Below are 12,093 nucleotides of genomic sequence, written 5' to 3' on the forward strand. Positions count from 1 at the left end.
CCTGCTCCTAGGCTATTGCCCTCTGCATTAGCATTTCTGCAAGGTGGTTCCAACTAGAAATTGGTGAGTGCTTTTTATCCTGATTGTCCTTGAGAGAGCCATATTTGATGTCTGGATGTGTAGCCCCAGAGCCCTGAACCAGCTTGGGAGTGATGCTGGACTCGGTGGCCATTGAGGTGACTCAATCATTGAAGAAACTCAGGGGAAGGTTTTGTTTGCCTCAGCGTGGCTTTTGATGGGTCGTCCATATTTCTGTGGGAACAGAACAATCACTGTTTCAGCTCCGTGGGGTGACTTGGTGTTTCCCCATCCTTGGGGAAAGGATTAACAACTGGGTCAACCACAGCGTTTCTTTTGATGGTTGTGGGTTTGATCTGTGGTCAGGTTCTCCAGACCCTGTGCTGTTTTGATTGACCTTTATTGAGGAAGAAAATCCTATTTGCAGACTCCCATGGCCTGATGGGCTTGAATGGGCCACCTTGGCCACTGTCACTCCAGCAGATGGTAGCCCTGCAGCTTCGGCCCAGGTCGTCCATCTCCAAGGCAAGGGCCTGTTTCCTCCTCCTTGACACTGGGAGGCCCACATTTTGGCTGAGCCCCCCATGTGCTGCCAGGCCTCACCCCAAAACCCCGCCTTGGGACCAGTGGATCTATGGTGGGATGCTGTGGGATTCGGAGGTACATGTGAGCTGGGCCTATGGAGAAAGGCAGCCACTGTAAAGGGTTTTTCTGGTTTCTGTTTCTAGCCCTAGAGCAGCTGCTGACAGAGCTGGACGACTTCCTCAAGATTCTTGACCAGGAGAATCTGAGCAGCACAGCCGAGGTGAAGAAGAGTGGCCTGGCCGAGCTCCTCCGGCTTTACACCAAGAGCAGCAGTAAGTATGGCCCCAGGGTCCTTAGAGCGGACCCCGTGGAAGCAGAAAGATGGTTAGTTATTTACTAGGCTACCGTAGCAAAGGCCCACCGACTGGGCAGCTTAAATAACAGACATTTATTTTCTCACAGTCCTGGAGGCCAGAGATCTGAGATCAAGGTGTCGGCAGGGCTGGTTCCTTCTGAGGCCTCTCTCCTTGGCTGGTATATGGCCGTCTTCACACGGTCTTCCCTCTGTGTGCTCATCTGTGTCCAAGTCCCCTCTTATAAGGACACTGGTCATGTTGGATTAGGGCCCACCCCTGTGGCCTCATTTATTGTAAAGACCCTGTCTTCAGGTACAGTCACAGTCTGAGATACTGAGGCTTAGGACTCAGCGTATGAATTTGAGAGGGACCCAGTTCAGCCCGTAGGAATAGGGCAGAGGGATGTGATGTGAACGGGAGCCTCAGAAATCTCTTTACACTCAACACAGCAACCCAGGAGTGAGGTTTTAAACAGAGTTTCCAAAGCACTTTTCCATACTGGTTGAAAGTAGAGAAGGGACAATGACTGTTATAATAATAACGAACGTTTAATCGGGCACTTCCCACTTGCACGCCTATCAACTTGTTTCATCTTCAATATGCCCCTGTGAGGTTGGTGTTCTTATTACCGATGAGGAAACTGAGGCCTGGAGAGTTTAAATTACTTACCCAATGTCATACAGCCCAAGGGAAGACAGGAAAATGTAGTTTTAAGACTTTGTAAATCACAGAACCCTGAGTTGATAGTTTTTCTATCTTTTTTATTGAGGTAGATTTGATATAAAAGCAAGTACACAGATCTTAAGAATTCAATTCCATGAGTTTTGACAATTGTATATACCTGTGTACCCACCACTCACAACAAGACATACAACATTTCTATCATTCCAGAAAGTTCTTTCTTGGCCCTTCTCAGTGAATTCCCCTGCCCCACCCCAAGGCAACCATTGTTCTGATTTCTCCCACTGTGGATTAGCATTGCCCGACCTAGAGCTTCGTATAAATCGAGTCCTACAGTGTTCACTTTATGTCTGGCCTCTTTTCTCAGCAGCTTTGTCCAGACTAGGGGATGTGTCATTTGTTTGTTCCTTTTGTTGCTGAGTAGTATTCCGTTCTGGAAATACACCACAATCTGCTTATCCACTCACTTCTTTTTTTTTTTTTTCCTTTTTTTAAGATTGGCACCTGAGCTAACAACTGTTGCCAATCTCTTTTTTTTTCTTTCTTTCTGCTTTTTTTCCCTAAATCCTCCCAGTACTTAGTTATATATTTTAGTTGTGGGTCCTTCTGGTTGTGTTATGTGGGATGCCGCCTCAGCATGGCCTGACAAGTGGTGCCATGTCTGCACCCAGGATCTGAACCAGCAAAAGCCTGGGCCACCAAAGCAGAGCGCGCGAACTTAACCACTCGGCCATGGGGCTGGCCCCTCCACTCACTTCTTGATGGACATCTGGGTTGTTCACTGATTTGGGCTATTATGAATGATAAGGCTGCTCTGAACATTCTGGTACAAGTTTTCTAACAGACATGTGGGTTCATTTCCAGCACAGTCAGATTTCTTTTTAAAAGAGAAAGACCTTCTTGTGCACTCACAACTGTTTAGTTGAGTTTATTTTTAAATCGGATATTTGAGAATTGGAAGTGATGTTTTGGGACAGTAAGGGGCCATAAGAGGCCATCGAATCCATCTGCCTCACGGCAGGAGCAGCCGAAATCCGGGCCAGGGACAGAGTGTGCACCTGCTCTTGTCACCACAGGAAGTTCTCCCTCTTCCCACCTGAGTCCGCCAGGCTACATTTCAAGGTCCCTTGCCCTTTTCTTTGTTCCCTGTGGAACTAGTTTCTACTCTCTGAATAACAGAGAGTCGTAAAACTGAAGCTTGTTGCTGTATGCTCAGAAGCCTTCCCTTTGGGTGAAATAATCTGGCTCCCTCAGCCTTTCATTGGAGGCGTTTTCCTTGAGCCCCATCCACTGCCTTTGCAGGCCTCCAGCCCCCCCCCACACACCCTCCCCCCGCCACCCGCCCAGCCCCGGGGTTCCCAGGCTCCTCCTGGCTTTGTAGTGAGCGTCTGCTAGCCTGTCCTGAGGGCTGGTCAGCAGCACATCAAAGGTGGGAATGGCAGATGGGAAATCCACATTACAAAGCAGGTGAGTTAGAGAGGGATGAGTCACTCCATGAAAGGACTCGTCAGTGAGTCCTGTGGAAAGCACACTCCCCAAACCATTGAGGTGCGCTCCGACATGAGACTGTGCAGTGATGAAGAGCACCTCTGCAATGGGGTCTGGTCCGTGGTTCTTGGTTCTCACCACTCTCTCAGAGCTCCCTGTGTTGGGTCCTCTTTTTGGTTTAACGTGCCGTGTAGCCACCTATGGGATGACCTTTGTTTCACCCTTGATCATTGTTCCGCTCTTATAAAGTCGGGTCTCCCCCACCCTGGACTTCGGCAGCTTGCAGGGCTGCAGGAGGCCGCTGAGAACCAGTCAGTGGGCTCCCCAGCACAAATCGTCACAAGCACCCCCCAAGCCACTGATAAGCGTGCAGAGCCACAATGAGGCCTGCAGCTGCCACTGCTAATCTCAGTCTGCTTATTAATAGCCACTGTTTGACTGAGAGGTTCCCTTCTGGTCCTCTTTTCACCCTCTCAGACAGCAGAGTGGTTATAACAGCAGCTAACATTTTTTGTGGTTTACCATTTCCCTGCATTGTGCGTCATGTATGAAATGACATGGATTACATCATCTAATCCTCATCCCAAATCAGTGAGGGAGTTGCTATTATTCCCCTCTTATCAACAAGTCACTTGCTCGAGGCACATGGCAGAGCCAGGCTTGGGTCTGCAGGTGTACCTAACCATTATGCTCCCCACCCCACCCCTCCCCGTGTCAGGTTAATTGTGGTGCTGCACAGGACAGAATCCAAAGTCCCCTGAAAATAGAGCATCCGTCTTCCTCTCTTGGTCTCCCGGGCCTGCCTCACTGTGGATCTTCCAGAAAATTAGCTCAGCCTGACGGGCCTTGCAGGTGGAGGCAGACTGATCATTTCCAGATAGGCTGTGGTCTCCACTGGCTGAGCTGTGGTTTAGTCCTACACGTTTGGGGCAAAGTGTGTATATGTTTACACTTTTCAGATGGAATTGTCCATTTGCGTTTCCTTGTCTTTTGTTTTATTACTGTAACACAAATTTTCTATTCTCTTTGCTTTTTGTCTAGGTGATGAGGTCAAGGCACAGGTTGAGGTCTGTTTATGGGGGGCCTGCTCTCTGTCCCTGCCTTCACTGTGAGGGCCATGAGCCCTGCCTCAGGACCTTGCTCGGAGACTCCGGGGCTGAAACTTTGAGGGGCTGCCCCTCTGATAGCAAGAGTTTCAAACGTTCTGTCTGACCAACTGTAGCAAAGAGGGTCCATGTGCTCCCTCCCCACCCCTCACCCACTTCTCTGGGAAGGACCGCCCTCTGCAGACAGGGGTAGTTCCCACAGGAATCACACACTTGCTCAGAACACAATGAGTCTCCTTTCCAGCCACACGTGTGGCCGTTGTCATCTCCCACACACCTGTGTAACTATCCCATTCGGGTCTGTCCCCACCCCCACCCTCGCCCCCTACTGTTGGGTTCACGAAGGCAGAGACAATGTCTGTCGTCTTCTCTGCTGTACGCCCAGCACCGAGCACAGTGCTGGTGCTCAGCGCACTTCTGAAAATGAATGAGAGAATGATAGAAAGTTCTCCAACTCACGCTGCTGCCTCCCAGACATGGGACAGCTCGGCAGCCTCCCCTGCCAGGGCCAGGCTCCCTGGGCTTTTCCTAGGATTGCAGGTGGTCCCGAGAGCCTCGACTTACCACCCTGGATGGTATTGGATTAGCAAGACTGAGAACTGAAAACTAGTCACCCGCAGCTTGCAGAGTGCCCGAGTGGAGGCACAGCCTTGAGGCGGCCAGTGCGAATTTCCCTGCAGCTTAACGCATCACCATCTTGGAGAGGAAGCACCTGCTCAGACTCCAACAGTTAAAACAATAACAATATCTTGCCTTTTTTTTTTTTTGTACGGGAGTGTGGGCTTAGTCAACCGTATGGAAAAAGAAATGAGCATAAAATGAACATTAAACCCTATTTACATTCGATTCCTTTTTTGATCTCTATAAGTGTCCTCTGAATATTTTCGTGTGGTAGAGCGTTGCCTCTGTATTCTGCTTTGCGTTATTTTTGCGTTTAGAATTGCTGCCGGTGCACGTTTCCGTATGTTGACAGTTAACATACTTTTTCTTCTTTTTGCTATTCTGAAACACGATCCTTTAATTTAACTGTAAGTGTTGGATATTTTTGTAAACAGCAGACTCGCTTTTTTTCCGCAGTTGGGTAATGTCCACTGAGGGGTGAACAATAATGTTCAACCAGCCCCCTGTTAGGGGGCATTTCAGTTTTTTGTTTTTCTTAAAAGAAAATCTCTTATAGTATGGCAACGAACATCCTGAAATAAAATTTTGTTTACCTGCTTGAGTTTATCTTCAGGATAAATTTCTGGCAGTGGAAATGCAGGGTTAAAGAGTCTGAACACTTAAAATTAAATTTTCCTCCAAAATCACCTCCAAAGGGTTGTGCCAGTTTGCACACTCTCCAGTAATCCGTTAATTTTTAAAGGTGATCTGCTGGTATGTATGTTGATAGGCTGTGGTTTATTTCATCATTTTCCTATTGTTGAGCCTTTGAGTTCTTTCCCATGTTTTAGGCTGTCATTTTTCATCTTTGTTAGTTATGAGGTTATCTTACTTTTTCAAATTCCCTAATATTTGAGTTTTGTCCTCTTGAAAAGGTAAGAGTTAGGTAGAAACAGGCAATATTTCATCACGACTATTTTCCAGAAAATGCAGACAAGAAAATCAAGACTCACGGCTTGGGTGTTTTGCTCACAATTACAGCGTTAATGGCAGAGCTTGGCTGAGACCTCCCTCTCACCCCCACATCTCCTGCCTCCCCCAGCAGAGCGCCTTTCCCCTGTGCCCTGCCCTGGAGAAGGTACTGACCCAGCCCCTCTGGGTCTCCGTCAGCGGAAGTACGCAAGTTGTGGCTAACTATGTTTAGATCTCATAGTTCCCGCCCATAAACTGTGCAGCCCTTGGTGTAGAGGTGACGTTGCTGACTGGTCCTGGCAGGGCTGGGCACCAGGGTGGCAATCCCGCGGGCTGAGGGCAGAAGACCCATCCAGCCTGTTCCTCTGGGTTCTCAAGGCTCTGTTTTGCAGGCCTGTTGGCTGGAGTCTGGGCGGTCTGTGGTGTGGAATGGACTGACGCTGAACTGCCTCCTTCGCCAGGGGTTTGAATGAGGCCCCTTGACTCAGTAACACGGTCTCCAACCACTGGAATTTATCAGCCACAAGTTTCTAGGAAATGCAAATTAAGGGCTGCAAAAGAGATGCAGGAGGATTTCTAAGAGGAGAAACGCTGGGATGAGCTTCCTCTGCAGCCTTCTGGAGAAAGGGTCCCTGGGCGTTAAAACCTGAGCAAGTGCTACCCTTCCTCTGCCCAGACAGGCACTGGGAAGGTGACAACCTGCACAGAAATGATTTTAAAGGAGGGAAAGAGCTGTTCTGCTGCAAGGTGCAGTCTGCAGGTGGAGCGGGTGGCTGGTGGCACTCCAGTTCCAATTCCCAGCACACTCACCCCTCCAAACCCAGAGCTCATGATTTTGCTGTCTCAGGCCCCCACAATGGCACCCCACCCAGAGGCCTGGGAGCTAAACTTCCAGATCCTCGAGGTAACCTATCTTATGTAGACACTGCTCTAATTAGCCCATGCCAGTAATTCAGACTAGGCTGACAGTGACTGATAGGAAATGTTTTACAATTTAAATGAAATGCTAGGAAACCCAGAGAAATCTCTGCTTGATAGAATATGAGGCAGATTTTGAGGTATGGGTGCCTTTCCGCTTAAGACTTTTATTCCTGAAACCTTCCTTCTGTACCCTCCCCTTTCCTACCCTGCCCTCCCCAAGGCTAAAAAAATAAAAGTCAGCAACTTGGCATTTCTTTTTTTGGAAATCTGTCAACTCTCTGGATAATGGACTCTTTCAATCAACTCAAAGTGTTGTGTGCTTTTACTGGAATGCAAGCTGACGACAGTATCTCTGGGAGGGGGGCACTGTTTCTCTCTAGAAGCCCTTTTCCTTCATGAAATCACAGGAAGCCTGTGTCTCCCATCCCCCTTCTGCAGGTTCTGATGAGGAGTACATTTATATGAACAAAGTGACGGTCCACAAGCAACAGAATGCCGAGTCCCAAGACAAAGGTACAGGGCTGGGACTGCTGATGGCCTGGCCAGCTCCCGGGAATGGGGAAGGGAGAAGCCTTGGTCCCATCTCACCCTCCTTCCTCCCAGCCAGCCCCACAGACAGGCCTGGTGGAGTTATTTTTGGAAGTCACATTTTGGTTGGTGGTATTTTGGGTTGATATATTTTGGGATGTTTCATCAGGCCACCTCCTTGCCTCTTGAAGATCTCTCATCCTCTTCATGCTTAAGGAATCTGTCCCTAAAATCTCTGAGCCTTTCCCAGCCTCATCCCAGGAATAGGAAGTCATAATTCAGATGTTCTAAGAAAGCAGCTGTGTATGGTGCTGATCCCATGGTTCCAGCTTTATGTCCTTTTTTTGGTGGGGGGCGGGGGGTGAGGAAGATCAGCCCTGAGCTAACATCTGTTGCTGATCTTCCTCTTTTTGCTTGAGGATGATTGTTTCTGAGCTAGCATCTGTGCCCATCTTCCTCTACTTTATGTGGGATGCCTTCACAGCATGGCTTGATGAGCAGTGTGTAGGTCCGCACCTGGGATCTGAACCCGTGAACCCCAGGTCACTACAGCAGAGCGCACAAACTTAACTACTGCACCACTGGGCTGGCCCCAACTTTATGGCTTTTGATAGAAGTCTGAATTTTATGTGTGTAGGGAGGTCCTAGGGGGAGGAAATGGTGATTTCAGCAACTGCCTTAATATTTAAAGGCTTTGTTCAAAGGTGCTCTCTTGGCAGAGCATTTTATCTCCATTGGAAGGACATACTGTGTCTTCCATGGTGTCTTACTCTCCTGCTTTATTCTGCTCTCTGCTTTCCTCTGAAAACTTTCAAGAGTGGCTCTAGCAGGACCCCAGGGAGGCCCAGAGGCCAGCAGAGCTGCCTGGTTGCAAAAGGGAGGGGGCATTAGAAGCCCCATCTCCCAACTCCCATGCCTGTGACTCAGATGCAAAGGCTTAGAGAGAGGTGGGAAGACAGCACCCCAAAGCTCCCAGTCCTATTAGAGGCTTGGCTTGCAGATGCCAGCCGCCAAAGCCCTGAGGTCAGGTCTGCCTCAGCCTGTCTGTCCCTGGCTGGCCTGGCTGCCACTGGAACCCTCAGGCTCACAAGAGCCTTTGGCACCTTTTCCTTAAAAGCACACAGAGGGTTGATGGCCAAGGTCTCCAGTGTGGCTTTTCCACCTCCGGCCCTGTCGCCCAGCCTGGGGCTCCGCAGAACTCATCCGCATGAAGGCAGCCACCGTGCCCAGGGTCGTTTGTCTTCCGGGGGAACTGGGGTGGAAACAGCCTTAATCACAGGGTCCGTGCTGCCAGTGGCTCGATATAGTGACCCGGGGTAGCAGCTCTGCTCGCTGAAGCTCTGTGGCTATACCATTTTTGACACGGGGCAGGTGGAGGAGAGGGTGCGGCGCCTGCCAGAAACCTCAAACCAGTTCCTTCTGAGGAATCTGCCATGGCTGGGGCACTACGACACCCTATTCTCGGAGGAAAAACAATGTCGGCTCAGGGGACTGCCTGCCTGGGTAATTAACACCTGCTCAAATAGAACTCACGGGCCCATGTGACCAGACATTCCTGGATAATGAGACCCTGCTGTGAGTCTGGGCCCCCTCACGGAGCCTCTGCTTGCTGCCCACAGTGCCCGAGGAGCAGAGCCCACTGACCAACGGGGAGCCCAGCCAGCACACCTCGGCCCCTCAGAAGAGTCTGCCGGACCTCCCGCCACCCAAGATCGTAAGTGTTGGTCCCAGACCCCTGATTTCCCTGACTTGGGCCCTGTGAACTTCTGGTTGTTTTCACAGGGGCCAGTCCACCAAGCGCCTGCGCTTTTTGAGCACCTACTGTGTGCAGGGCAAGGGGCAGGACACTGGGAGGGACTGCACAAACATAAGCGTGCCTGCAGGTGACATTATTTACTCAGGGCCACCTACTCAGGATGCTCGGGGTATTGGGAGTGGGAGATGATGGGAGAGTGCCTCTGGTGAGTGCCACCTTGTGTCCGAGGCTATGCTAGGCTCTTTACCCAGCATCACACGAGTGGGGCCACGTACAGCTGTGGTCACCAGCTCAGGCCACAGTGACCTTTTAGAAATATAAATCATATCACACTGCACTTCCTGCTTGAAACCCACCAATAGCTCTCACTGAACGTAGGAAAAAACATCCGCACTCCTTAACGTGGCCCCAGGGCCTATACCATGGAGCCCAGCCACATCTCCAGCCTCACCACATCTGCTCTTCACTGGCCTCCCTTCTGCTCCTGGATGGCACCACATGGTCGGTCCTGCCTCAGGGACTTTGCACTTCCTGGGCTGTGGGTCTTCAATGGCTGCCTCCTCGTCATCTCTCAGACATTCCTCACCTGCCTATGTGAGGCATCCCACCCCGTCCCCACGCTAGTTACTGTCGGCCCCACTGCCCAGTTACCACTCCGGGGCACTTGCCACCATTGAGACAGTCTTGTTTATTATTTCCCTCCCAGACCAGATGTAAGCTCCCTAGGACCGGCACCATGTCTCTGGTTTAGTCCTTCGTGTCCTGTGTCTGCACACAGTGGGGCGTACACACACATTCATGGATGCATGGATGGACTCATGCAATGCTATAGGCCTGGCTTCAGATCCCAGCTCTGCCAGATGCCAGCTCTCTGACCTCGAACAGGTTATTTAAGGTCTCTGGCTCTTCCCTGGTGTTTAAATGAATGGAGCGTGAACATCTCTCTCACGAGATCGTCTCATTCTCGGACTCAGGCTGTGCGTGGCGTGCTGCATTAGCGTGCAGTGAGGGGAGCAGTAGTGTTTCTATTTTATGGGTAAGGAAACCAAGAATTGGCAGGTTTATAATGTCTGAATGTCACACGGCCTTGAAGTGGCAGAGCCAGAATTTGAACCCAGGTTCTTTCCTCTACAGCATCTGCTTGGGAAGGATTTCTATGGGTAGCAGGAGTCCGGAGCCAGTGCCAGCAGGAAGCTGCATGATCACTGAGCTCCTACCAAACCATCCATCACCAGATGTGTGGGCTCAGGTCACTGCTGAGGGGGCCCTCACCCCAGACCATCCCATTCATTTGTCCCTTCCCCAGGGGCACAGGGTTCCTCAAGATGCTCTCCCACGGCCGCAGCTGGTGGGGCAGTTCTGGAGTGCCAGGGACAGTATCCCACCATATGAGCCCCGGGAGCTGGGTGACAGCTGGCAGGGACACCTCATCTCAGGCCGGGTGAGACTTGATGGACCGAGCCTGAGTCCCAGGTGCCCCCACTATGCGGACGATGCTAGTGACTGCCCCTCCCACCCCGTGCATGCAAACACTCTCCTCCCCACCGCCCATCGGGGGTGCCTGTTTTTGTCGCTGTTTTTTGTATGAAGAAAGAGAGGCTCAGAAAGTTGCAAGAGCTGGCCGAGGTCCCACCGCTGGGTGGTAGCGGGGCCAGGATTTGAATGCAGGTCCCAGGTCTCCAGGCCCCTCTACAGCCTCTCCACTTAAGCTCATCTTTTTAGCAGAGTAAAGGTACAAGCTGTGTTCCTTCCAGCAGCAGATGCCCCTCCCTTTCGGCCCCGGTACTCGGGGAGGCAGCTCGTCCTCTCTGTTCCCATCCAACTGCCACTGGCTTTCTCCAGGTGGGAGATGCTATGGTTTTCTCGTGTGTCCCAGGCACCACTCACTGGGTGGGAGCGAGGAGGAGAGATGGCTGCTCTGAGCCAGAGCTGGAATTTTCCTATCCTGAATTCAGCATCTGATTCTGACCCAGGGCCTTCAGAAGTGCCACCGCCTGTCCCCCTGGGGCAGCTGCTTATGGGTCAACACCTGGTGGGAGGGGTGTTCACCAGGCAGAGTCTCCCAGGGGTGGAGTGCTGGGTGGTGCTGATCTGCTGTGGAGATCTGTGCCTCACAAATATGAGGATGGACTAAGAGGGCCAGGGTCTGGGTCCGGGGTGTAGTTGTAAACTCATGAGGTCACACGAGTCCCAGCAGTCGCAGGGGCTCTGTCACTGTCTTTTACTACTCCTTTGCCAGTCTCCAGTGGCAGGGACACAAAGGGCCCCAAAGGCTCTGGGATATGAAATGCAGGGCCTCTGAGTGAGGAGAGGGCAAGTAGCCTTCCCCTGGGGCAGACTTCCTGTGTCTGCGGTGACCCCGGGGGTACTGGGGCCCAGGAGAGGCGTGTGAGAGAAACCTGGTGCTGGAGGGGAGAAAATATCACCACCAAGAATAACACAATCCCGGGGCAGCCTTTCCGACGTGCAGTAATTGTTCCTGTGGACAGACTCCAGGCCCCGGCAAGATTTCCAGCAGAGTGAGCTGATGTTACAGTCTTCCCTCCTTTGGAATTTCTCTGCCAAGAAGGGATCCTGAGTGCACCTCCCGTTTCTGGGTCCCTCCTAGTTCTGTCCTGGGCGCCCACCGCACTCTCACCCCCACCCCCGGGGCTTCCAGATGTGGCATGAGGAAGGGGCTGGCGCCAACCTGATTCTTCCCATTCCCGCCCATGCGCACGCGCACACGGCTGCTCTCCCTCAGGCCTCCTCTCTGGCTGAAGCAGCCGGGACTCTTGGTGGAAGGCCCCCAGAGGAGGGGCATCAGGGCGGAGTGGGGAACAGCTGTGTCTTCTGGCTCTGAGGGAGGAGGTGGAGGTCCAGAGCAGCGGCAGCAGCTTGGGATGGGGGAGTGTGGCAGCCTGAGCCTGGGGTGACCCCGTGAACTCTCTTCCTCAGACAGAAAAACCCACAGCCCTTCCCACGCAAAGCCCAGAGTTTCAGGCTGCCAAGGTGGCTGTTCCCCTGAATGCCCGGCCCCAGGCTCACTGGGGGCTGCCGCAGAAGCTGGATGTCTTCCTGGGGTCCTCAGTGCCTATAGCTAGGCTGGGAGGGCGGCCTCTGTCCCAGGCCCGAGGTGTCTTGATTCTCTCTCTGGTAGCCT

At 51.8% G+C, this 12,093-nt stretch overlaps 1 protein-coding gene across 19 annotated transcripts in view; it reads left to right on the plus strand.

Annotated features, from left to right (window-relative positions):
- Positions 1 to 12,093, plus strand: part of AFAP1L2 (actin filament associated protein 1 like 2) — a 97,442-nt gene that overhangs the window by 55,980 nt on the left and 29,369 nt on the right. For all 19 annotated transcript variants that reach the window (XM_070482751.1, XM_070482808.1, XM_070482773.1 and 16 more), the window contains 3 exons: positions 747 to 875; positions 7,106 to 7,180; positions 8,815 to 8,909. In XM_070482751.1, the coding sequence (XP_070338852.1) occupies positions 747 to 875; positions 7,106 to 7,180; positions 8,815 to 8,909 (299 nt within the window). The remainder of the gene's footprint in view (positions 1 to 746; positions 876 to 7,105; positions 7,181 to 8,814; positions 8,910 to 12,093) is intronic.

This window comes from Equus asinus, chromosome 2 (assembly GCF_041296235.1).
Source record: "Equus asinus isolate D_3611 breed Donkey chromosome 2, EquAss-T2T_v2, whole genome shotgun sequence".
Classification (NCBI taxonomy): Eukaryota; Metazoa; Chordata; class Mammalia; order Perissodactyla; family Equidae; genus Equus; species Equus asinus.